Genomic DNA, 26,054 nt, shown 5'->3' with positions numbered 1-26,054 from the left:
CCCCAGGTTAAGGGGACATGGATGAACTCTTCACTTGCAATTAGGAAGATGTAAGTGCGCGAAAGATATGGCCATGCGGAACCGAGCGTAACCTCTGGTGGAAATAAACCTCCCTCTGGAGAAGGGGTAATGGTATTCGGGACAACTGCCTGTGTAGGAACAGAATATTCAAGGGAACGCACCTCATGGGACACAGAATCCTCAGAGGCGGACGGCTCAGCAGTCTTTAGCCTCACCCCAGAGGGAGAAGAGAGCACTCTATTACGGTATATGGAACATAATTGATTGAGCTGGATTACCCTGGCCTCCCCACAATCTACGTAAGTAACAGAATCTGAATCAGAGAAACCATTCTCCAAACAATCAGAATCCTCCATAGCTTGAATTATTAAATTATGGACAAAAACAACTGACACGTTACACCCCCAATGGCTGGGGCACTCACCACCTCCTATGAGTAGAGTAGAGTAGAGAAACAGATCCTCTCCACCGACTTGGTCATGAATACAGAAATGGAGAACGAAAACGTGACCACGCCCGGTCATGAGGTGTGACATGTAGGCCAAAGAAAAGCGTGCCAGTCCACAAGAACTGCGCAGCTTGAAAAAATTGTATGTTTCGTAATAACCTTGAGCCCTAACATTTATACACATAAGCAGACAGAATCACATAACAAACATGATTAAAGTCTCCCACTGCTCAATAACCCCCCTCAGGAGATATTAACCTTTTATTACATAAAGATAAAGGAGTCCCACTGAGACCCTGTCTTCTATCATTTACATTGCATTCCCAAAATGAAAGGAAAATGAAACGATCTTATCGGAATCAATGCCGTGGAACGGTAACTCCAAGTTTGACAGATATTAGCGTCACTTCTGACATGGACTTGAGTGAAGAAAGCAGGCAGCAAAACTCGTCAACGCTGATTGCTAATGGAGCTGTTAATATGAGTCGGAATGGTTTTGCAAAAAGACTCTCCCTGCATCTCTGGACTCTAACTTTCATCTATGCTCTCACTGAGAGGCTGACAGGACTACTTAAAACTCCAGTCCCATCTCGAAGATTATGGAGTAGTCTCCATAAGAGACTACTCCATAATCTTCTGACACTTCTCTGCCAACCTCCTGTGATGAAAGGCAAAGAATGACTAGGGGATGAGGGAAGTGGGGGAGGTATTTAAGCCTTTGACTGGGGTGTCTTTGCCTCCTCCTTGTGGACAGGTTCTGTATTTCCCCAAAATAATGAATGCAGCTGTGGACTCTCCCCGTTTTAAGAAGAAAAAATGGTTTTATGCCTCTTTAAACAGAATCTTATTAATAAAGACAATAGGTGAGAAACATTATTGTAGCAAGCGTTTAGGAACTTCGAAAATTAAAATGTTTTCTATTTATTATTTGGAGAACATATACTTGAGAATGCTTTACATTTGTCGACTGATGTTAGGATTGTATTAAATAAGCTTCACTGTTTAAAAACTATAAGTATTCACACACACACATACACTCACACACATTTACACTCACACATCACACACACATTCCCACACTCACACACATTATCTCTCTCTCACACACACACACATTTTGTCTCACACACTCACATTCACACACACTCACACACATTATCTGTCTCTCACACACACACACATTTTGTCTCACACACTCACATTCACACACATTATCTCTCTCTCACACACACACATTTTGTCTCACACACTCACATTCACACACACTCACACACATTATCTCTCTCTCACACACACATTTTGACTCACACACTCACATTCACACACACTCACATTATCTCTCTCTCTATCTCTCTCTCACACACACATTTTGACTCACACACTCACATTCACACACACACATTATCTCTCTCTCTATCTCTCACTCACACACACATTTTGTCTCACACACTCACATTCACACACACTCACACACATTATTTCTCTCTCTATCTCTCTCTCACACACACATTTTGTCTCACACATTCACACACACTCTCACACATTATGGATGTGTGGAAATGACTTTAATGTCTATTTATAAGTTAACTAAGCATACTTTATAAGATCAACATTTTACAGATAAAACTTTTTTTTAATATTTTATATATTGCAGCATACATGTAGATACAGTATGTTCTCTCTCTATATATACATAATATAAACATCTATACACACAAATCTGCATGTAGCATATGTAACAGTGTGGAAAGATAGAGCAGAGATAACCCATCCTGCCAGGAGTATAACTGACCAGCTCCAGGACAAAGGAGCCATTTTAACCTCACTACTTTAAGGTCTCCTGTAGTTGCAAAAGAGCTAAAATCAAGTTAAACAAAAATATTTTCATGTAGCTGCAACATTAATTTAGTGAAAAATAACTTCAAATTTAGCTGCCATGTTTACCCAGTTAACTTGAGCCTTTTCCTGTGATTTATTTTATTTAAATCTCAGTTCACAGATATGAAATGGCAAGAGAATGCCCCTATTAACCCTTTCCTCCCTAATGTCTACTGCTCCGTGCTCCCAGGACAATCACAAGTCTGCCGATGTGGAAGCTACTTCTTTTTTTTCTTATCTTTCTTTCCTTTCTTTCCTTTTTCTTTTGTAGAATCATCCTCTCCACCTGACATAGCTTTGCTTCTCTTCTTCCCAAGGGGAGTTTTTGCGTACCAGGCCTGTGACCCAAAAAGTAGGTGAGAGAAAAAAATAGTTCTGTTACAAAACTGCGGAAAACTTTCTTACCCAACAATATAAACATTTGCCACATAAAGAATCTAAATATCTCCAAAATCTTTAAATGGCCAATCCTGATCGTCATGTCTGTTCTGCTCATGAGAAAGGTACACATAAAACACAAAGAGGATAACAGTGAATTGTGCGCTGTGTGCGTTTTTAACCCATATGTGCCTGAGCTTTATACATTACACCAGTCCAGATGCTGAGTTTACTCATTTGGTAAATTTAAGTGTGAACAATATCTTAAGGAAATGATTTTGTATGAATCTGTTTCTTTTAGTTAGACTGTTAAAAGGACATATAAGTGGTGTGCTACGTTTAATGCATCCCTCACAATACTTTAAGTACAGCAATATAGGGAGTCATTTAAATATGCATGTTTAGTTTTCCGTAAATTTTAAATAAAACTTACCATCTACTGAAGGCTATTGCTGGCGCTTGCTCTACAGTTTGAATCAAAAACGCTTTATAAAATACAGCAACTCAGAGTCTTAATTGCAGGTTGCTAATTGTCATAGGGGAGAGTAACGAGAGACACTGCACATGTGCACAACTCTTTACTGCTTCCACTTAAAGGGATCGATTCATCAAGCCCTTCTCCTTCCTATGACTGCAGGTTCTCACATGAGAACCTGCAGTCACAATTTATCAAGCAGCGGTCATCAGGGACTTGCAAGGCAGTGCAACTGGCACCTGAAGGCACAGTCATGTTATTTCCCTCCTCAGTTTAAAGCAGCGGTTCCCAACCTGGGGTACGTGTACCCCTGGGGGTACTTGGCAGGCCGGATGGGGGTACGCAAAAATATTGTTGGTAATGGTGGAAGATGCGGGGGGAGGGTCGGGGGGGCACTCTCAATGGGTCATCAACTAATAAGCATCGTGGAACTGTGGGAGGAAGGAGCATTTAGCCGGAAAGTAATAAATGAAGTCCTGGCCTGGCATATAGGCAGATGGGAGCCCCTACACCTGAAATATGTGGACCGGGTGTGGATGACTCCGGTCCACATATTAATGATCACCCTGTGTCACCAGACAGCTTAGCCTCCTGCTCCACCCACCTCTGTCCCATGCACACAATTTTGACTGCAGGTGCTCAAATAGAAGCGGCACTGCAGCAGCTTAGCTATGTGGACACGTGTGATAGAGCCGTTGAGATTGCGAGTCACACAGGCGAGGCAGGTCTGCATCCCCAAATAAGTTATAGTCAGTGCCGGTAAGTAAAGTACTGCTGCTAGTGCTTGCTTGATTCAGACTGCTTCACTTCCAACTAAAAACATTCATAGTGGCTGGGTGGTTAATATCGATCTGATCTCAAAGATTTAAATATTTATTTTTATGATCATTATACTTTGACACCCCCAGGGCCTTGTTTAGGAGCAACCAGGCAGCTGCCAGGGGCACCAGCCACACAGCAAGACTCCTGAGAATAAGATCTGAGCTTTAATCCTGTTGATACAAGTACAGTCGTATGCAATTCAGGTATAGCTTACCTCCCCTATAAAAAAGTGCTTCCTTTATTTTGAGGGATGGGTGGGGGTAATGAAGAGAGAGGGTACTCATAAATGAAAAGCCTAATCAAGGGGTACAGGAGAGAAAAAAGGTTGGGAAACGCTGGTTTAAAGGGACATTGTGCACTAGATTTTTCTTTGCATAAATGTTTTGTAGATGATGCAATTATATAGTCCGTTTGGGGGTGCTTTTGTAACAATGTATAGTTTTGCTTATTTTTTTTTAATAACATTGTGCTGATTTTCAGACTCCTAACCAAGACCCAAAGCATCATATGTAGACTGAAGTCTACATATTCCTGCTTTCTCCTGTTTGTGTAATGGGTCTTTTCATATATTCTTCTTTATAGTAGTGTCTATTACATGCAGTTATTTGGAAATTGGTGTATAATGTCCCTTTAAAGAAATTTACTGTGAAATCTCATGAGATCACAGAAATCAGCAGGAGTTAAACACAAAGGTAAAGCTCCTAAGCTAAACACAGTGACAGGTTGTGCTACTGTTGTGTCTGATTAGGCTGGGCTCTGTTCAGATGCTATAATTCTTGAAGTAAACAAGCACAAGTATATGTGTGTGTTTAACCCTTTTCTGGACATTAAACACAAAGCTAGCTAGGGTCAACTGTGAAGAAACGTAGTGTTCTAATGAATTAGAATGCGTCATTTTTGAATAACAATGTCTCTTTAACTACATATGAGTAAATATTTCTATTTCTCACGTAGCAGAAAAAGGTCTCTGTATCCTGATGTGATGTCACATTACCTTAAATGCCTCCTCTTCCTCTTTGTACACCGGCTCCTGCCGTGACAATGAGTTTATGAATTCAGCTGCCACCAGTCGTCTGCGGGCGAGCTCTCTGGTTCTTCTTTCATTCAGTACTGCTTCCACCGCTTGCACCATGTGACTTGGGGTGAAGCCATCAGTGACTTTAGCCAGGGCACTGAAATTTAAGGACATACCAAGACTGCCTGCTCGATGGGAGATCAGTTGTTTCCACAAAACTAATAAGGGGAAGAGGAATTAAATTATACATAGATCTATATAAAAGATTAAGGCCAGAAAGCATGAGGCTCTAGTTGAGGGTTGGTGATTATAGGAAATGAAATATTAGGGCAAACAGTTTTAGTCATTGTGTTGTGGCACCATGCTGTGTTTTAAGAGTTCTCTGTGCCTTGCGCTGGTCACCCAAATCTACACAACAAATAATCATTGTGCACATCATGAATATGAGAGCCATTTATGAGTTGTGTGTTGAGGTAAAAAGTAAGTGTGTCAGGAAATACAATTTTCCAATTGACATGTGCCATGTTACTGACCAATAGAAACCAATAGATAAGAGGATGGAAAAGGATGTGGATCCAAACTCACCCAAACGTGCTGCATAGTCAGGCCTTGGGATTAGAACAATCTTTTTATAAATTTTACAAAAAGGTTTGATCTCTGCGTCAAATGGCCTCTGACTGGTTCCCACAACAAGAATCCGATCTTCTGACTTCAAAGACTTCAGAAATTTTGGGAGGTCTTTCTTCAGACGCTTGGGTTCCAACTATGAAAGGAGGAGTCAATGAGTGAGAGAGAGATGACAGAAGGAAACTGAGAAGGAACGACAAAAAATAGACAATGGCAAATAAACTTTTCTTTCATACAGATGGTGAAAGTCCACAGTCCATTACTCCTGGGAATTACTCTTTCCTGTCACTAGGAGGAGGCAAAGATTGCCAAACCCCAAGAGCTCTATGAAACCCCTGCTACCTCACTTGCATCTCAGTCTTGTCTTTGCCTCCGCTGGAGGAGGTTGAAGAATGAAGATGTGCATATGATTCATCAGTATACTCCTATTCCATATCCTCTGCTGTTATGTTTCAGCGCTGGTTTTGGCTTCCTACTGGCTTCCTCCAGTAGTAGGGTGCCTATTGGTACGTACTTTATTTTATTATTTGGCACTCTATAAGCCTGTTAGGTTATTGTTATATATATTATATACTGTATGTATATGGCCTTGGGACAGTTATATATTTTTTAGGTAATTCCTATTTATGTATTTATTATTGTTATTTATTTGTTTGTTTGTTTTATTTTATTTTCTGTGTAATTTATTTTAACACTTAACAGATTTTTTTGATGCATGTACATTAATGCACACTGGCTTTCGAGCCTTGCGTGCTTCAGCATGATGGTGTCAGATGTCCTGTGTACTACTGCAACAAATGGCCACCAAGCTCTGCCCACCTAATGCGTGTATATGTTGGTATGTTAAGTTTCTCCAATCACAATATACTCTTAAATAAGTTTTCCTACTCGCACACGCTGATTTGTGCATGTTGTGCATGAATGTTGGTGGTCATGCCTCCTTCAAGTAAGCGTAAAAGGTCAGGTAAGAATTTACCTTCTATTAGCTCCTAGCCTGCTAAGGTTAATTTTTCTAGTCATGAAGCTGCTTTGTCCTCAGAGGGAGAGTTTCTGTTCTGATGATCAGGAGTCTACCTCCGATCAAAAATCTGAAATATATACTTATTTGTTTAAATTAAGCATATTTGTTATCTTTTTAAATAAACATTGTTTACTTTAGAGGTTAAGGTAAGTAGATGGGGACAAGCCGGTTAACAGTTTATACCTTTGATTAAATCTACAGATGTATTTCCTATACCTGATGCAGTCTCTGAGATTATTTCCAGAGACTGGGCTAAATCAGATAGTTCCTTTTAATCCTTCTGTAAGGTTTAAGGAAATGTATACTTTTCCAGCCTCCAATGTTAAATATTGGGAAACTATTCCCAAAGTGGATGGGGCTATTTCTACTCTGGCTATACATACCACTATTCCATATGAGGGTTTTTAAGCAAGCAGGTTATCTTTTTAGATCAGCAGTTTCTATTACTGATATGGCTGCTGCTTCTTAATTTTGGTTAAATAATATTTTTGGGCAGTTTTCTGATGTTTTTAATAGTGAAGATTTAATTTGTGGTGCTATTTTTGTCATTAAGTTTTATGCTAAAGTATGTCTTTGGCAGTATTTTCTTAAAGGGCTTAATGGTTAAGTCTTGGTCTGCTGATATGGTTTCTTAATCAAGGCTTTTATCTCTTTCTTTTCTGGAAAAAAAAGTTATTTGGTTCTGGTTTGGGTTCTATTATCTCTACTGTGATGAAAGGTAAAGGAGTTCAGGACTAGAAGTCCAAGGGTACATTTTTAAACTCCTAATCGTTTTTGTCCCTTTTGTTAGAACAGGGTACAAAAATCCAATTCCTCCACTCAGAAGCAGGTTCCTCTGGTTCTGTCTAGAAGCCAAGTTCTAACTGGAGCAAGTCTGAGCAGTCCAAGAAATCTACTTCCTTATCTCAGTCTAAATGAAGGTGCGGCTCCTGACCCAGAGGCTTTGGTAGCGGGTAGGTTTAGCTTCTTTGGTGCATTGTTTTTTCCATTTTTTGGGTTCTCTTGGGGTTATGAATTTAGTTTTTCAGTGAAAAAAGTTGTTTCCCACCCTTTATGTTTCATTACTCGTGGACTCCACAGATTGGGTATTAGTTCCCAGGAGTAATGGATCGTGGACTCTCACCACCTGTATGAAAGAAAACATAATTTATACTAACCTGATAAATTAATTTCTTTCATGGTGGCGAGAGTCCACGATACCCCACCCTTTGTTTTATCTGGTGGTGCTTTTTTTCTTGTGCACATCTTTTTTCCCTGCTTCTATTTTTTTTATTGTTGCTCTTATTTCTTTTCCTACCTCTTTTGCTTGTCTATACGTTAGACTGAGGTACCAGTGAGATGGGAGTGGTTTTATAGAGCTCTTGGGGTTTGGTGATCTTCTCCTCTTCCTAATGGTAATGAAGAGTAATTCCCAGGAGTAATGGATCGTGGACTCTCACCACCATGAAATAATTGAATTTATCAGGTAAGTATAAATTATGTTTTTTTACCGAGGTAAGTAAAAAAGTAAGAGAAGCAAAAAATACAAAAAAATGGCCACCAAGCTCTGCCCAACTAATGCGTGTATATTTTGGTATGTTAAATTTCTCCAATCACAATCGACTCTTAAATAAGTTTTCCTACTCGCACATTTGTGCATGTGCAATTTGCAATGTCTAACTAAAAAATATTAAACGTGCACTGCTAAACTGTCATACAAGAAAACAGCTAACTGGACAAGAAGAAAGCTGTGGGTGGAGCTTGGTGGCCATTTTCAGCGGCTAACAAACAATGATTATTTAAAAGTTTCATGTACTTCTTACAAGCTTATAGATGTGGAACCCATTGCAAGATGCTTGTCTGGTATTTAACAATAAGTAATAAAGAAGAGGATAAACACATAGTATAAGTACCGCTCGGGAACCTGCAAAACACTGCTGTCCCTGACCCAATCAGCAGCGCTAGTCGCTCGCCCCCACTGTTTAATCAGTGGTGCTGTATGGATCAGAGGCATTTCTGCTTGTGACCTAGGATTGATAGAGGCAATATATAGAACTTGATTATAGGAAGATTATCAAAAGATGGCCTTGGAATGTGACAGCATCTAGGCAGAATATTATCATACACTGGATTTTGTCTGTGGAAGCTACCTGCTTATCTGCCTTCGGGACCTTCTTACAAAATGTTTTCTCTGCATCTCCAATCCAGATGACAGATGGCTGGAGCTGACGTGCTACCTGTAGGGGAGACAAGATAAAGGGCTGTGAAAAATTGCAAAGTAAAGCCGGAGCTAGAAATATCTAGCCTCTAAAGATGTGTACACTAGTAACTTTCCCTTTGTGCTAGTAACATCCCCATATTAAACCATAGTTTTTTTCTACCCATGTGTATATATTACTTCACAGAAACCTAAGTCTTCTACTTACTTGTGCCCCAATATCTCACACAGACATTTCACACAAGCCATCACCACTTGAATGCCTCACATTGCCTTTCTTTTCTCTTAGTGAGAGTACAAAACACTTCATTGAATTGATAAGGTAAAACTGGTTTGAGCAACTGCCTAGAATCTGAATCCATGTCAGTGTTAGGCCCAGAAGCACTTCTGTTATGACGTAGATATAAAAATGTATGAATCACTAAGCAACTTAATCAAAGCCAAAATACGTTTAAACTGAAAACTAAAAGGTCATGTTTTTTTTTCTGTTTTAGATCCTAAAGCAGATGCTTCCTCAGTCCCGGAAAAAAGATCAGCTGTGATATGTGATGCATCATTGCATTGAGGTTTTTAAACTACATAGCACAGTGATTTGCCAAACCTCAAATTACGCACAACACCACTCGCTTTATTTAAAAACAAAACATTTAAATCTTGCTGTTATTTCCATATCTTTGCTCAGTTCCCTTAACAACACAATAACAATGGTTATTACATTGAAAGAGGAACAATCTTTACTGGTGACACAATATAATAGTGAGGTTTTTTTTCAGTGAACATTATCTTGTGTGGCTAATAACCATTAAATATAGTATAATTGCATAATTAACAAATATATAATAAAAAACAATGTAACAGCACTTCCTTTGAATTTCAAATGAGCATCAGATTTCTTTCTTGCAAATTCATTCCCCCTTACCATGTGATAGCCATCAGCCAATGACAAAATGCATGTATACATATTTATTGTACACTTTTGCACATGATCAGTAGGAGCTGGTGCCTCAAAAGGTGTACATGAAAAGGTTGTGCAAATCTTGATAATGGAAGTAAATTGGATTTTTTAAAATTGCATGCTTAATGTCCCTTTAAGAGGTAACGGCTTAATTCTGTGTTCACAGGTACAATGGGATTAAGCTATTTTTTCTCAACAATATATGTTTATTTTAGAACATTTTTGCTGTAAAGAATAAGCATGTTATCTCTGCATACACAAATTTGAGGACTGCAAAACCAAGCATTTGTGATAATATCTTCTAGATAGAAAAAAAATCCTCAAAATATTATACAGAAACCTCTGGGAAAGCATGACATTGTGAACGGATTAATGGAATTCATTTATCAAAAAATTTAAACATTGCAGTCATGAATATAAAGCCTTATACTACATAATTTAAAAAAACAATCCTTAGGATGAATAACCTTTGAACTATAGTATCTTAAATAGAAAGCTATAGTTAGTTAGATTTTCCTCAAATTTTATTTTATTAAAAACAATCAGATTTTCTATCCACCCTGTCCACAAACAACATACGCCATTGTTAGCACTTTATTCAACCCCTAAATGCCCTCATACGATGTAGGTGTAGGGTAGCGTGTATATTGCAAGTTGAAGTTGCACCAACGATAACCCGATGCACGCAAAAAGCTGAAGTACGAATTTCACGACCATATTAACACCTATTACCCCATAGACTTCAATGGAGAGCGAAAAGTGGAAAAAACACCCTTACTCATGTGCAAACCTGATCGCATTTTCTCAAATGCGCTAATACAACATGAAATACAAATATTTCAGATTCCAATGTTCTTAACATAGCAGCATGGCTGCCATCAGCGGGTGAAAAGGGTGACTCCAGTCAGGGGCCCAGGCCTCGACAGGGTACTGGGATTCTGGTGTGAGTGCCTCCTCTGACTGTCACTCGCTGCCAGCCGCATCAAAAAATTAGTGTGGTTCAGCTGGGGCCTTTTTTGGCTGAATGGCTGGGAACTATAGGTTCCAGAATGCCATGCAGCAAGGGCATGCAAATTGGAAGGACAAGGAGGGGCTCCTGCTAAGAATGGGGGGGGGGGGAAGGGACAGGCTCCTGCATAGAGCAGCTTCCTCTGCTGTGCTGCACAGTACATATAGGAAAGGGCTCAGTGAAACATTGATTGGAAAGTAGCATTTTAACATGTATATATTATAAACTGTCCTGTGATTATTTTATGCATTTTTATGTATTTAATAGAGTGCTGAAGAAGGCTTATTTACAGATGTTGAATTTAATATCACCGTAAGCTTCTCAACTCTTGAAGATGAAGCATAGCTTTTGACCTATGTTAGAGAGAGTTTACTATGTTCCTAGAGTAATCTAGTATCTTACAGTTTTTAGTTATGTCTCTATATCTATCCTGTATCCAAAATTTCCAATTTTCACTGCGATCTCCATAGTCCCAAACATTTGGAGGTTTTTCAAGTCCAGTTCATATTTTTGTAATAATTTTTTCATCCATCTTTTTAAATACTCCATATGCATCAATATAACATTTTATCTTGTGGAAAAAAAAACAACAACTACAACAACAGTATGAGTCTTTGCTTGTAAGGAAGGAATGGCTTAAAAAGAAAGCCACCCGATGTAGAGGTTGTAGAGTGAGAGTTTTGGGGGTTGTTAGGCCTTGCAATAAAAAGATGTTGAATTAGGCATCTGATTAAAGCTACATTTGATTTCAGTAACTGACATTGCAGGAGATCTAGATAAACATCCAACTATCCGCCGATTTTTGGAGACATCTTACAGCTATAGTACTGAATTTGCACATTATACTATTACACTACCCAGTAGTGCACCAACTATCTCAATCCTGGCTGTATTGCTGACACTGGAGCACTGAATTGGACAGAGGAGGCCTAGGGCGACAGCCAACAACAGGCAACGCTACCTCCTCAGCGTTCGGAGATATCTTATCTAAACTGATCACATGTGCACCTTCAGATTCCGATAACCTTTTTCCCAAATAACTTTAATTCTATAAAATAGAGGTGACTGAGAGTGGATCATATAAGAGAGGTAAAGCAGCGCTAACTGATTATAAACATCACATCCAAGATGGCCACCACAAGAGAGACGACAACAAAGCCTCAACCAGCTACTTGAGAAATTTGCGAAATCTATGCTACAACTCATCGACAGAGCACCACTAGAGCTCATGCTGAGTCGGAGTCTCATGGAGAATATAGGGCTTATACCTAACGGAGCCTCAGACAACAATTCTTTAAATGGTGCCACTACAATTATGACCACATCTACAACAAGCCATCAGCAAGAGATACCTCAACATTGAAGAAGCACCTTCATGGTACCGCAAGAGCCACAGTATGCAATTGAGTCATCACCCACGACAAGCATAGTACCAGATGTTATCTTAAACCCAGCTGCCACGGATCCTTACCCGAAAGAACAATGCTCACCCATCCTTATACCAATGTTCTCAGACATTACCGGACCTCTGATCGTGTAACTGCAGGCTGGACATGATTTGATGCCAGCTAAACCTGTGCAGGTGTTTGGGGGGACTCCTGGACAACTAAGACCATGGATAAAACATGTACCCTGCCTCATATACTTATGGTGAGCCTACCTTACATACTACAGCCACTAAAACTCCACGTGGCACTGTATGGCCCTTGGACTTTACAAAGGCACTGACCTGCAAACTTGAGACTTTCATTACTCTTGAATGGAATTGCTCACCTCCTAGTAGGAGACTTTTAAATACTCACAGTGGCTTTGCTTAACTGGCAAATCAACTCCTGGGACTATCAGCGTGCAGGCATTTTGTTTGTGTTATTATAGCTTTGCTTTAATGCAGATACTGTGCTCAAGACTGGTTAGTCACATCTTGATTATTTTTTTTCTTTTGTGTGCACCACTCATAGTTTGTTTATATGTTGACTTACATTAGCATGCTTTCTCTATAAAACTATGTCGTATTAAAGATATGTTACTGAGAAAACAAACTTCACAACCTTCCCACTCTCATCACTCGTAGCGCTTACAACCTTCGACTTCATTCAGTGTGAACAGAAAATATAGCTTAAAGGGACACTGTAACCAAAATTTTTCTTTCATGATTCAGATTGAGAATGAAATTTTAAGCAACTTTCTAATTTACTCCTATTATAAACTTTTCTTCATTCTCTTGGTATCTTTATTTGAAATGCAAGAATGTAAGTTTAGATGCCAGACCATTTTTGGTGAACAACCTGGGTTGTCCTTGCTGAATGGTGGATAAATTAATCCACCAATAAAAAAGTGCTGTCCAGAGTACTAAACCCCAAAAAAGCTTAGATGCCTTCTTTTTCAAATAAAGATAACAAGAGAACGAAGAAAAATTGATAATAAGAGTAAATTAGAAAGTTGCTTAAAATTGCATGCTCTTTCTGAATTATAAAAGAAAATTTTTGGGTTCAGTGTCCCTTTAACCTTCTACATGTAAATCTTCTGTTGCCTGCTCAATACTTTGTCTAAGATGGCACATAACTTTAATGTACAATTTGGTCTTCGCCTTGAGGCTGGCGGCCGGAGCCGCGAGGGGAGCTGAATTTATATACTATGATTACTAAGAGCCATCGTGTAGTAGAGGCTATGGATCTATATAACGCAATGATGAGTACAGTTTTGATTAGAAATAACAGACCTACCCGACCTGGGAAAGACTCGGTCATATTGTTAATAATTAGGGAAGAGATGGTTAATCTTACCATACCTATATTCTCACAACATTATACATCACTCATATCAATACTATTCCCAGTTCTATATCACATAATAGGGGTTCTTTTCACATTTGCAGCAGAAGTGTATATACACAGTGCCATGTATAACCTAAGACTCCAAAAGTTAGATCAGTTTGGATCTTTAATTCTTCTTTATATATAACTGTTTGGATTACATTTTCCTTTTTATTTTATGTGTATGTTTATATAGAGACAACTGCAATATTATCAGTTTCTCTGGTTTTACTATTTATAGGTGTTTGAGTAAAATGAACATTTTTGTTTTATTTTATAAACTACTGACAACATTTCTCCTAAATTCCAAATAAAAATATTGTCATTTATAGCATTCCTCTTGATCACATGCCAGAGGTATTCAAAGTTCAGTTCTGGAGATTGGGCTCACCATGATAGGGTCTTGAACTGGCCTGGCTTCAGTAAGTCTTGAATCAGGCAGATTCATCTTTGTGAAGGATGCATGTTTCCTTTTGCTCTGACAAAGTTCCCCAACTCTGAGGATTGTTTTTTTCCAGCAAGACAATGCTCCATGCAACACAGCCAGGTCAATCAAGGTGTGGATAGAGGACCACCAGATCAAGACCCTGTCATAGCCAGATCAATCTCTAGACCTGAACCCCATTGAAAAGTGATAAAGAGAAAGATGGATGGTCACAAACCATCAAACAAAGTCAAGCTGCTTGAATTTTTACGACAGGAGTAGTATATATATCAGTGTTCTCCACAGAAAAGTTTGTCATCTGGTTGCATTATGAGGTAGTCGGGTGGGGCAAGTGTAATAATTTGCAATATTACAATTATTATATTATTTATTTATGTTACTTAAGCTACCCAAAGCACAAATAAATTGCATAGTTTAACATAAATTGATTAAATGATAATGTAAGCAACAAACATTGAAAACATTTAATATTAGCAAATTTTATCTTCATATTGGTTAAGATTTTAGCTGGGTGGTCAGTAAAAGTTAAACTGATTAATTTCAGCTTGCTTGGCTTTGCTGCAACACAAGCGGACAGCTCCACCTACTGGCTATTTTAATAAATGCACTGCTTATCAATGCTTTTCAATAGCAGTCACATGACTGGAGAAAACGGTTGTTATTCTGAAACGGTGTAAATTGAATCGTTGTAAAACGAGGGCCACCTGTATACACAATCGTATGCAAAAGTTTAGGTGCCCCTGACAATTTCCATGATTTTCATTTATAAACAATTGGGTGTTTCGATCAGCAATTTCATTTTGATCTATCAAATAACTGAAGGACACAGTAATATTTCAGTAGTGAAATTACGTTTATTGGATTAACAGAAAATGTGCAATATGCATCAAAACGAAATTAGACAGGTGCATAAATTTGGGCACCCCAACAGAAATATTGCATCAATTTTTAGTTGAGCCTCCTTTAGCAGAAATAACAGCCTCTAGACGCTTCCTATAGCCTGTAATGAGTGTCTGAATTCTGGATGAAGGTATTTTGGACCATTCCTCCTTGCAAAACATCTCCAGTTCAGTTAGGTTTGATGGTTGCCGAGCATGGACAGCCTGCTTCAAATCATCCCACAGATTATCAATGATATTCAGGTCTGGGGACTGGGATGGCCATTCCAGAACATTGTACTTGTTCCTCTGCATAAATGCCAGAGTAGATTTTCAGCAGTGTTTTGGGTCGTTGCCTTGTTAAAATATCCAACCCCGGCGTAACTTCAACTTGACTGATTCCTCAACATTATTCTCAAGTATCTGCTGATATTGAGTGGAATCCATGTGACCCTCAACTTTAACAAGATTCCCAGTACCTGCACTGGCCACGCAGCCCCACAGCATGATGGAACATCCACCAAAGTTTACTGTGGGTAGCAAGTGTTTGTCTTAGAACGCTGTGTTCTTTTGCCGCCATGCATAATGTCCCTTGTTATGACCAAATAACTCAATCTTTGTTTCATTAGTCCACAGCACCTTCTTCCAAATTGAAGCTGGCTTGTCCAAATGTGCATTTGCATACCTCAAGCGTGGCATGTGTGTATAAAAGGCTTCTTCCGCATCACTCTCCTATACAGCTTCTCCTTGTGCAAAGTACGCTGAGTTGTTGAACGATGCACAGTGACACCATCTGCAGCAAGATGATGTTGTAGGTCTTTGAAGGTGGTCTGTAGGCTTTTTTTGACCATTCTCACCATCTTTTGCCTCTCCGATATTTAACTTGGCCTGCCACTTATGGCCTTAACAAAAACTGTGCCTGTGGTCTTCCATTTCCTCACTATGTTCCTCACAGTGGACACTGACAGCTTAAATCTCTGCGATAGCTTTTAGTAGCCTTCCCCTAAACCATAACATTGAACAATCTTTGTTTTCAGGTTATTTGAGAGTTGTTTTGAGGCCCCCATATTGCCGCTCTTCAGAGGAGAGTAAAAGAGAACAACAACTTGCAATTGGCCACCTTAAATACCTTTTCTCATGATTGGATGCACCTGTCTATGAAGTTCAAGGCTTAAAGGGACACTGTACCCAAATTTTTTCTTTCACAATTCAGATAGAGCATGCAATTTTAAGCATCTTTCTAATTTACTCCTATTGTCAAATTTTCTTTATTCTCTTGGTATCTTTATTTGAAAAGCAAGAATTTAAGTTTAGATGCCGGCCCATTTTTGGTGAACAACCTGGGTTGTCCTTGCTGATTGGACAGCATCAATAAACAAGTGCTGTCCATGGTTCTGAACCACAAATTGGCTGGCTACTTAGCTTAGATGCCTTCTTTTGCAAATAAAGAAAGCAAGAGAACGAAGAAAAATTGATAATAGGAGTAAATTAGAAAGTTGCTTAAAATTGCTTGCTCTATATGAATCACAAAAAAAATTGGGTTCAGTGTCCCTTTAATGGGCTCACCAAACCAATTGTGTGTTCCAATTAATTAGTGCTAGGTAGTTATAGGTATTCAACAAAATGACAAGGGTGCCCAAATTTATGCACCTTTCTCATTTCATTTTAATGCATATTGCACATTTTATGTTAATCCAATAAACGTCATTTCACTACTGAAATATTACTGTGTCCTTCAGTTATTTGATAGATCAAAATGAAATTGCTGATCCAAACACCCAATTATTTATAAATGAAAATCATGGAAATTGTCAGGGGTGCCTAAACTTTTGCATACAACTGTATATAACTTAAATTATGCTTAACTGATAATTTTCTTTTCTTCTGACGGGAAGAGTCCACAGCTGCATTCATTACGTTTGGGAAATAAGAACCTGGCCACCAGGAGGAGGCAAAGACACCCCAGCCAAAGGCTTAAATACCTCCCCCACTTCCCTCATCCCCCAGTCATTCTGCCAAGGGAACAAGGAACAGTAGGAGAAATATCAGAGCGAACAAAAGTTGCCAGAAGAACAAAAAAGCATAAGCATAATTTAAGTTTTTCTTCTTAAACGGGAAAAAGTTAACAGCTTCATTCATTACTTTTGGGAAAACAATACCCAAGCTATAGAGGACACTGAATGCAAACAAAAGGGCAGGTACAGAAGGCGGCCCCTTCGAAGGGCACCACAGCCTGAAAAAAACCCCAGTACCCTACAAAAAAACTGTAACACTTAGAACAAGGGGTTAAAAACCTGAAAAGACCCAGTAACTGCCCATCAGTTAAATAACCTACAAGGCCAAGCTAGAAACCACTCAGATCCCTAGATCCATTGAGCACAAAAAGCCCCCAAGGAGCCAAGTCCCGCGGGCATTCCGACCACATAAAACTAACCCTTGACCCGAAGGAAGAAGCTTCACCTACCCCCGAGGGGGGAAACGGAGGACCCAGAAGATATCTAAAGAACCACCAACGAAGGAAGAAAACTCAAAACAACTAAGGTGAACCCAAGGTTGCTAAAGACAACCGCCCAGGGAAGAAACTCCCTAGAAGGACAAGGACCAGGGATCAAGGTTTATCCTCAGATCCCTGACACAACACCATACGCCTTATGGTGCTACAAGGAAGCCACAAGCTCCCCACTGTACCCTAGTCTAGCAGACACAGTAGCTAACTAGATTTAAAAATAATATGTTAAAGCATAAAAATAGGGTGCACTTTGATATACTAATATACAACTTTCTCGTATGTAAAAAAATATATATAAAATAGCTATGTAAATCTGTAAATATCAATAATTGCATTAAATGTAAAGTGCAACAATTGCTTTTAGCAATATAAAATTTAAAGGAAAGTAGAATACCATAATTAATGAGAATATTATAACACGTCAATATTGGAGAACGTAATATAGACAAAGTGGTATTTATAATAAATTAAACTGCATAAAAAAAAAAGTTATAATGAACCCAAAACAAAAAATAGAAAATAATGTTCCATGCGGAATGAGTGTAAAAAGTTTGTGAGTGGAAACATAAAATTTCGCTGTAAAACACAGTTCATATGTGGGCTGCTTTTCTTGAGGCGATGGTGAATCAGTGGATCTAGAGAGTGAAAAAGAGAAAACGTAAAAACTAGTAATAATAATAATGTTGATTCAGAGAGGAGACTCACATATAGAAAAACTTATGTGTAGAGATAATAGAACAGGGACCATAATAAAGAGAAAATGTCATTAAAATTATATATAGGAGACGGATATGATGTCACTGGAAAAAAACTGAATATATAAATGAGGGTGAAATAAAAATCTTTTCAGCCATCTAATATTTTTATATACATACAGTATTTTTGGTTTCATATCAGCCCATTGTTTTTTGGATATTACCAATTCCTCCTGTTGTTATAACATGCTGATTGTTTATATTCCAATCTGCTTTTTCGACTAGTTATGCCCACATTTAGATTGTCCACACATTATGTATTACTAGGAGTTTGTCTGTCCTAGTAGACAATGTAAATATTTTATGTGAAACACCCTTATGTTTTAGCAATCTACCAAAAATTCAAATAGCGAGAATTCTCACAAATTTTTAGACTAGCCTCGTTATCGAATTGTCAGTTTCTAATATTTTTAAGCTAGGTAAACTCTAGCTGCCTCTAATATATATTTTTTGTCTTCCCTGGTGTAACATCATGTTGCTATTTTTTTATTAGTCACTTATCTAGTTACTATTTATTTGATTTGTTTGTTTTTATACATTGTATCTACTATGTCTCAATTGCTACTACTGGTCAATCTAACGTCCAATCACATACGATGTACGTATTTTTAAGCCTCATGGCAGGCACAGTTTGTATTCAACCTGAGGAAACGGCCAAGAGCTTACGGCCAAGAAACGCGTTGTTAAGCTCAAATAAATACTTTGTTTTTATCATACTCGGATGTCTTAACTCTTTCACAAACTTTTCACTTTGAAGTGCTAAATCGGCATATAGGAGCAAACCATATTCCATTGGTTTGTATTATACTCCTATTACTGGTCTCAATCAACCGCAGTGCAGACGGCGTTGTCATTCATCTTGCTCTTTGTAGGAGCATATTCTATTGCCATACACAGATTGAAGGAGTTACCTTTCCTGCTGTGGAGAGCCAGCGGTTCTTTCTTGTTACCAACAAGGCTTCGTCCTTCCAGCGTACTGACTGCTGTTAAAGGTCAGCCTGCTCGTTTGCACTTCTTTTACTAAGAGTGCCACCACACTTGTGAGTACCTTTTCACCTGCTTTACACACACCGTTCCACATTTGTTTGTGATTTCTACACCATGAGGCACTTTCTTTTTGTGTTCACACAGTAGCTAACTAGTCAAACATAGGTAGAAAACCCATATAAACCAAAGAAAATTCTGACAGCTCAGTTGAAACTAACAACCACAAGCTCCCATCAAGGCGCAATAGCTGCCGCTGACAACAACCGTAAGATCTCGTCTGAGAGACAGCAAAACTAACCCTCAGACAGATACCAAATCGTCCCAGAAGAGAAAATCGGAGGTTGTAGAACCCAAAGGCTTGAAACCGAATTTAAAACAGCTTGCAAACACACAATCAAGGTGCAAATAGCTGCAGCTGGTTTCACCTAGGACCGATACAGATCCAGACTCAGAATCTTCAGACAAGAGACATGGCCAAAGGCCAGAGCCCCGGAGCCTGAGACCGGTCAATGTTCTAACCCCCTGAGGATCATCCAGTGATCTCAAACGGAGGAGTGCACCCTGCAGTGCACTCCCATATCCCAATGTCCCTGGACATTGTACTCTCGAAAGAGATACAGGCCAAAGAGGCCAAGGAGACACCTTAACAGGTCTAGGAAGAAGGCAGCCAGCACCCAAAGGTGCAACTGGATCCCAGACCCTCTGCTGTAAACCCAAAGAGATAGATCTCTTAGAGAATTCGAAAGAGAACACCCCCCTCTAAAGACCATGGGGTTACAAGAGACAGGCTCCAAACCAGTCCGTAGGATGAGAAGATAATATCTCCAAAAGACCCTTATAGGATCAGTCTCCTGGAATCCTGTACCTCACAGGAAAAACAGTAGGAGCCTCACAACTCCCAGCAGACCCCAAACCCCTGTGCTCCCATAGGAGAAGGTGCAACATACTAAAGGAGGCAGTAACAAGGACATACCCAAACTTCCACACACAGATGACCCAACCACCCAAGAAGGGGACAAAGTAGCGCCAGCAACCTACGAGAGGTGACTGAGACTAGCCAGAAATTAGACATCCAGAAGATACCAAGAGAGAAAACAAAATCGCTATCCATTTGGTACCCCCGACGCCTAGAGGTCATCCAACCTCCCAATCCAATGGGAATGGAGAAACTTCGGTTCCAAGGCCAAAAGGCATCTCACAATGAGTCTCAGCCGGCTCCAATCCCAGAACCCCCTAAAGTGTAGCACATGGGGGTGGATTCAAACCCCTAAACTTGAGTTTGATAATCAGACATGTTACCACTAGGCTAGCGTAGAGGCCCACTCAATAGTAGAAATGGGAGGTGAACCAAAGCAGCCCTCCGTCTTCTAAAATGAAGGCAACAAGAAAACACGAACACTTATCAAAGTGAACAACCCAGCACCCGACAGAGTAGCCAGTACACCGGCACCCCGTGGGTGACATGAACCGTAAGGAACAGCATCTAGTGCCCGACCAAGACCCGACCAAGACTCTGAAACTGTCCAAGGAAAATTGAGGCCCCCGAAGGGATCGATAAAAAACTATAAACATAACTATGCATTTATTAGTACTGTGCAACTTCCGAGGAAGTGCCCACGCGACCACAAAATCGCAAGTATCCGTTCCAGAGAGAAACATGTCCAAAACTAAAACTATAACAAACATGAGCTTCGTAACACAAATTAAACACATCCTAACCGGATCAAATAAAATGAAGGCAGCACCCGCGGGTGAACGCCTAAGGAGAATGTGTACACCAACTGGACCAGCCGATTAGAGGCCCCAATCTTCTAAGCTAAGAACTGGAACAGATACTTAAAAGAAAAGAAAGACAGAGAGGTGAAGGAGAATGGCTTCATCCCCATACGTCTAACCCAGTTTGCACTCCAGCACAGAAGAATAAGGATCCCTCGGCCCAGTAGGACCGGAATCCTCCAGCACCACCAAAACATGCCTTAGTAGTACACAAAGGTGTGCCAGTCTATAACGGAAGGCAAAATGTTCCCTCACCGGATCGATGGACGACCCCGGCCCCCGAGGGAGGGGCCCCTGAAGCCTCAGAGGCCATCACTTTCCCAGAAGGTTGAACTGACTTAGGCGATCTCAGATTCAACGGATCCTGGTTAACAGAACTCGGACAGTATTTTAGAAATACTTCTCTTGGGAGATATAAATGTGCCAGCGCCATAGATATGGTCATGCAGAACTGTGACGTAACCTCTGGAGGAAACAAGCCACCTTCCGGAGAAGGAGTAATGGCCATAGGAACACCTGCTTGCGTAGCGAAAGAAAATTTTGGGGCGTGTCACTGGACATGGAACCCTTAGGGGCGGTTGGCTCAACACACTCTACGCTCCCTGAATCGGGGGAAGAGAGTACTCTAGCACAGCAATCAGAACATAACTGATGGGCATGGATAACCCGGGCCATTTTCATATTCCTCACAAGAAGTATACTCAGAGTCAGAGATGTCTGTCTCTAAAAAAACAGAATCCTCCATAACTTGGAGATTGCCAATATGGACAAAAACAAAAAAAAGCGGCACCTTACATCCCCAATGGCTGGGGCACTCAACACCTCCTGTGAACCAGACAACCAACGAACAGACTCTCTCCGTCGTCACTCAGTCAGAGTACGGAAATGGAAATACGTGACCACACCAGGTCACGCGGTGCACCATGTAAGCTTAGCAAAAAAGGCGCGCCAGTCCAAAAGGACTGAGCGGTCTGATGATAAGGCTCTTGTGTTCTGAATAGCCCTGAGCCCAAGCATCACTACACATTAGCAGACAGAATCACAGAACAAACATGATTAAAGTCCCCCCTGTTCAATAACTTCCCACAGGGGATATTAACCCTTGATTCCATAAGATAAAAGGAGTCCCATTGGGACCCTTACTTCTTTCGTTAACATTACATTCCCATATCGAAATAAAATTAAATGATTTTACCGGAATCTATGCCATGGAACAGGAACACTGCCATTCAAGTGTGACAGATAGTAGCATCGCTTCTGACATGGACTTGAGTGAATAAAGGCAGGCAGCGAAACTCGTCAACGCTGATTGCCAAGGAGCTGTTAACATGAGTCGGGATGGTTTCGCAGAGACGACACTCCCTGCATCTCCGGACTCTAACTTTCATCCATGCTCTCACTGAGAGACTGACAGGATTACTTAAAACTCCAGTCCCATTCTGAAGAGTACTACCCTCCAATAACAGACTATCTTCAAACTTCTGACACTTCTCTGCCAACCTCCTGTTATGGAAGGCAAAGAATAACTGGGGGGATAACTGGGGTGTCTTTGCCTCCTCCTGGTGGCCAGGTTCTTATTTCCCAAAAGTAATGAATGCAGCTGTGGACCCTTCTCGTTTAAGAAGAAAAAAATAATAATATATATATATATATATATATATATAGGTGTGTATACTGTATATATATGTATTCATATGTATTTATGTGTTTATATATATATATATATATATAAATATATATATATCTGTAAATACTATTAGATAGTGTTCATATGAGTGTAAATGTAATTTTAAATGTATTTATTGTGTTTTGTGCAACTTTTTAGTAGAGCCTCAAAGTTAATCAGAGCTCTGAAGTCAAGCTATCCCGACGTGTATTTTATTCAATTGAACTCAAGTGAACACGTTTACTTTCAACTTTTTAATATGCTTGTAACACTTTCAACTCGTAATCTAGCTCTCTGTGTTGTAGACATGTATAAATCACTGTTTACTACCTGTTACACAAAACAGAACTCACGGGTTGCAGGGGGTGAAGAATTCCTGTAAAAGATCATCAGAGTGAACTACAATCATAGAATATATTTTAGTCCCTTCTCTGCACCTCCAGTTTTGGGATCCGAACCTTTGTCCTTCTTGCTTTCAAATCGCACCTAAGGGTGTTCAAGCCAGTTGTGTTTATATTTATGATTATCTCTTAAGAGATCTGGCACCCATTCTGATTGTTGTTTATTTCATGTGTGACGTTTAGGATTAGGACAAAGAGAAGGAACAATATTATCAGAAGAGACAACCATAAGCAAGAAATCCAACTTTGTTCTTAAAACAGCTTTATCTTGGTGAAAATTAAAATAAAGAGAATCACAAGAAAGAGCTGACCACTCAGATACTCTTTTAGCAGATTAAATTGCCAGAAGGCACAAAACTTTCCAAGAAAGAAACTTGCGGCTAGATTTAGAGTTCTGCGGCCAAAGGGGTGCGTTAGCTACGCGTGCTTTTTTTCCCCCGCACCTTTTAAATACCGCTGGTATTTAGAGTTCACAGAATGGCTGCGTTAGGCTCCAAAAAAGGGAGCGTAGAGCATATTTACCGCCACTGCAACTCTAAATACCAGCGTTGCTTACTGACGCGGCCAGCTTCAAAAACGTGATCGTGCACGATTCCCCCATAGAAAACAATGGGGCCATTTGAGTTGAAAAAAAACCTAACACCTGCAAAAAAGCAGCGTTCAGCTCCTAACGCAGCCCCATTGTTTTCTATGTGGAAACACTTCCTACGTCTGCACCTAACACTCTAACATGTACCCCGAGTCTAAACACCCCTAACCTTACACTTATTAACCCCTAATCTGCCGCCCCCGCTATCACTGACACCTGCATATTTTTTTTAACCCCTAATCTGCCGCTCCATACACCGCCGCAACCTACATTATACCTATGTACCCCTAATCTGCTGCCTCTAACACCGCCGACCCCTATATTATATTTATTAACCCCTAATCTGCCCCCCACAACGTCGCCGCCAGCTACCTACAATAATTAACCCCTAATCTGCCGACCGGATCTCGCCGCTACTCTAATAAATGGATTAACCCCTAAAGCTAAGTCTAACCCTAACACTAACACCCCCCTAAGTTAAATATAATTTAAATCTAACGAAATAAATTAACTCTTATTATATAAATTATTCCTATTTAAAGCTAAATACTTACCTGTAAAATAAACCCTAATATAGCTACAATATAAATAATAATTATATTGTAGCTATTTTAGGATTAATATTTATTTTACAGGCAACTTTGTAATTATTTTAACCAGGTACAATAGCTATTAAATAGTTAATAACTATTTAATAGCTAAAATAGTTAAAATAATTACAAAATTACCTGTAAAATAAATCCTAACCTAAGTTACAATTAAACCTAACACTACACTATCAATAAATAAATTAAATAAACTACCTACAATTACCTACAATTAAACCTAACACTACACTATCAATAAATTAATTAAATACAATACCTACAAATAACTACAATTAAATAAACTAACTAAAGTACAAAAAATAAAAAAGAACTAAGTTACAAAAATAAAAAAATATTTACAAACATTAGAAAAATATTACAACAATTTTAAACTAATTACACCTACTCTAAGCCCCCTAATAAAATAACAAAGACCCCCAAAATAAAAAAATGCCCTACCCTATTCTAAATTAAAAAAGTTCAAAGCTCTATTACCTTACCAGCCCTGAAAAGGGCCATTTGCGGGGCATGCCCCAAATAATTCAGCTCTTTTGTCTGTAAAAAAAAACATACAATACCCCCCCCCCAACATTACAACCCACCACCCACATACCCCTAATCTAACCCAAACCCCCCTTAAATAAACCTAACACTAAGCCCCTGAAGATCTTCCTACCTTATCTTCACCATGCCAGGTTCACCGATCCGTCCTCCGAAGTCTTGATCCAAGCCCAAGCGGGGGCTGGCGATCCATTATCCGGCTGAAGTCTTCTATCAAGCCGCGGCTGAAGAGGTCCAGATCGGAACAGCCAATAGAATGCGAGCTCAATCTGATTGGCTGATCCAATCAGCCAATCGGATTGAACTTGAATCTGATTGGCTGATTCCATCAGCCAATCAGAATTTTCCTACCTTAATTCCGATTGGCTGATAGAATCCTATCAGCCAATCGGAATTCGAGGGACGCCATCTTGGATGACGTCCCTTAAAGGAACCTTCATTCTTCAGTTGGACGTCGGAAGAAGAAGATGTATCCGCGCTGAAGGTCTTCAAGATGGAGCCGTTCGTCATCGGATGAAGATAGAAGATGCCGCTTGGATCAAGATGGTTGCCGGTCCGGATCTCCTCTTCTTCCCGGATAGGATGAAGACTTTGGAGCCTCTTCTGGACCTCTTCAGCCGCGGCTTGATAGAAGACTTCAGCCGGATTATGGATCGCCAGCCCCCGCTTGGGCTTGGATCAAGACTTCGGAGGACGGATCGGTGAACCTGGCATGGTGAAGATAAGGTAGGAAGATCTTCAGGGGCTTAGTGTTAGGTTTATTTAAGGGGGGTTTGGGTTAGATTAGGGGTATGTGGGTGGTGGGTTGTAATGTTGGGGGGGGGTATTGTATGTTTTTTTTTACAGGCAAAAGAGCTGAATTATTTGGGACATGCCCCGCAAATGGCCCTTTTCAGGGCTGGTAAGGTAAAAGAGCTTTGAACTTTTTTAATTTAGAATAGGGTAGGGCATTTTTTTATTTTGGGGGTCTTTGTTATTTTATTAGGGGGCTTAGAGTAGGTGTAATTAGTTTAAAATTGTTGTAATATTTTTCTAATGTTTGTAAATATTTTTTTATTTTTTGTAACTTAGTTCTTTTTTATTTTTTGTACTTTAGTTAGTTTATTTAATTGTAGTTATTTGTAGGTATTGTATTTAATTAATTTATTGATAGTGTAGTGTTAGGTTTAATTGTAGGTAGTTTATTTAATTTATTTATTGATAGTGTAGTGTTAGGTTTAATTGTAACTTAGGTTAGGATT

General features: G+C 39.6%; 1 protein-coding gene across 1 annotated transcript in view; it reads right to left on the bottom strand.

The window, feature by feature from the left end:
* Positions 1 to 2,081: 2,081 nt before the first annotated feature.
* The window catches only part of IQCA1 (IQ motif containing with AAA domain 1), a 356,514-nt gene continuing 332,541 nt past the window's right edge, over positions 2,082 to 26,054 (bottom strand). The window contains exons 16-19 of the mRNA XM_053713497.1: positions 8,815 to 8,901; positions 5,623 to 5,800; positions 5,017 to 5,255; positions 2,082 to 2,685 (exon numbers count right to left, since the gene is read on the bottom strand). Coding sequence (XP_053569472.1) covers positions 2,566 to 2,685; positions 5,017 to 5,255; positions 5,623 to 5,800; positions 8,815 to 8,901 — 624 coding nt within the window. The 3' untranslated portion in view covers positions 2,082 to 2,565. The remainder of the gene's footprint in view (positions 2,686 to 5,016; positions 5,256 to 5,622; positions 5,801 to 8,814; positions 8,902 to 26,054) is intronic.

This window comes from Bombina bombina, chromosome 1, assembly GCF_027579735.1.
Source record: "Bombina bombina isolate aBomBom1 chromosome 1, aBomBom1.pri, whole genome shotgun sequence".
NCBI lineage: Eukaryota > Metazoa > Chordata > Amphibia > Anura > Bombinatoridae > Bombina > Bombina bombina.
Note: the sequence above shows the minus strand (reverse complement) of the source record. Positions and strands in the feature narration are given on the sequence as shown.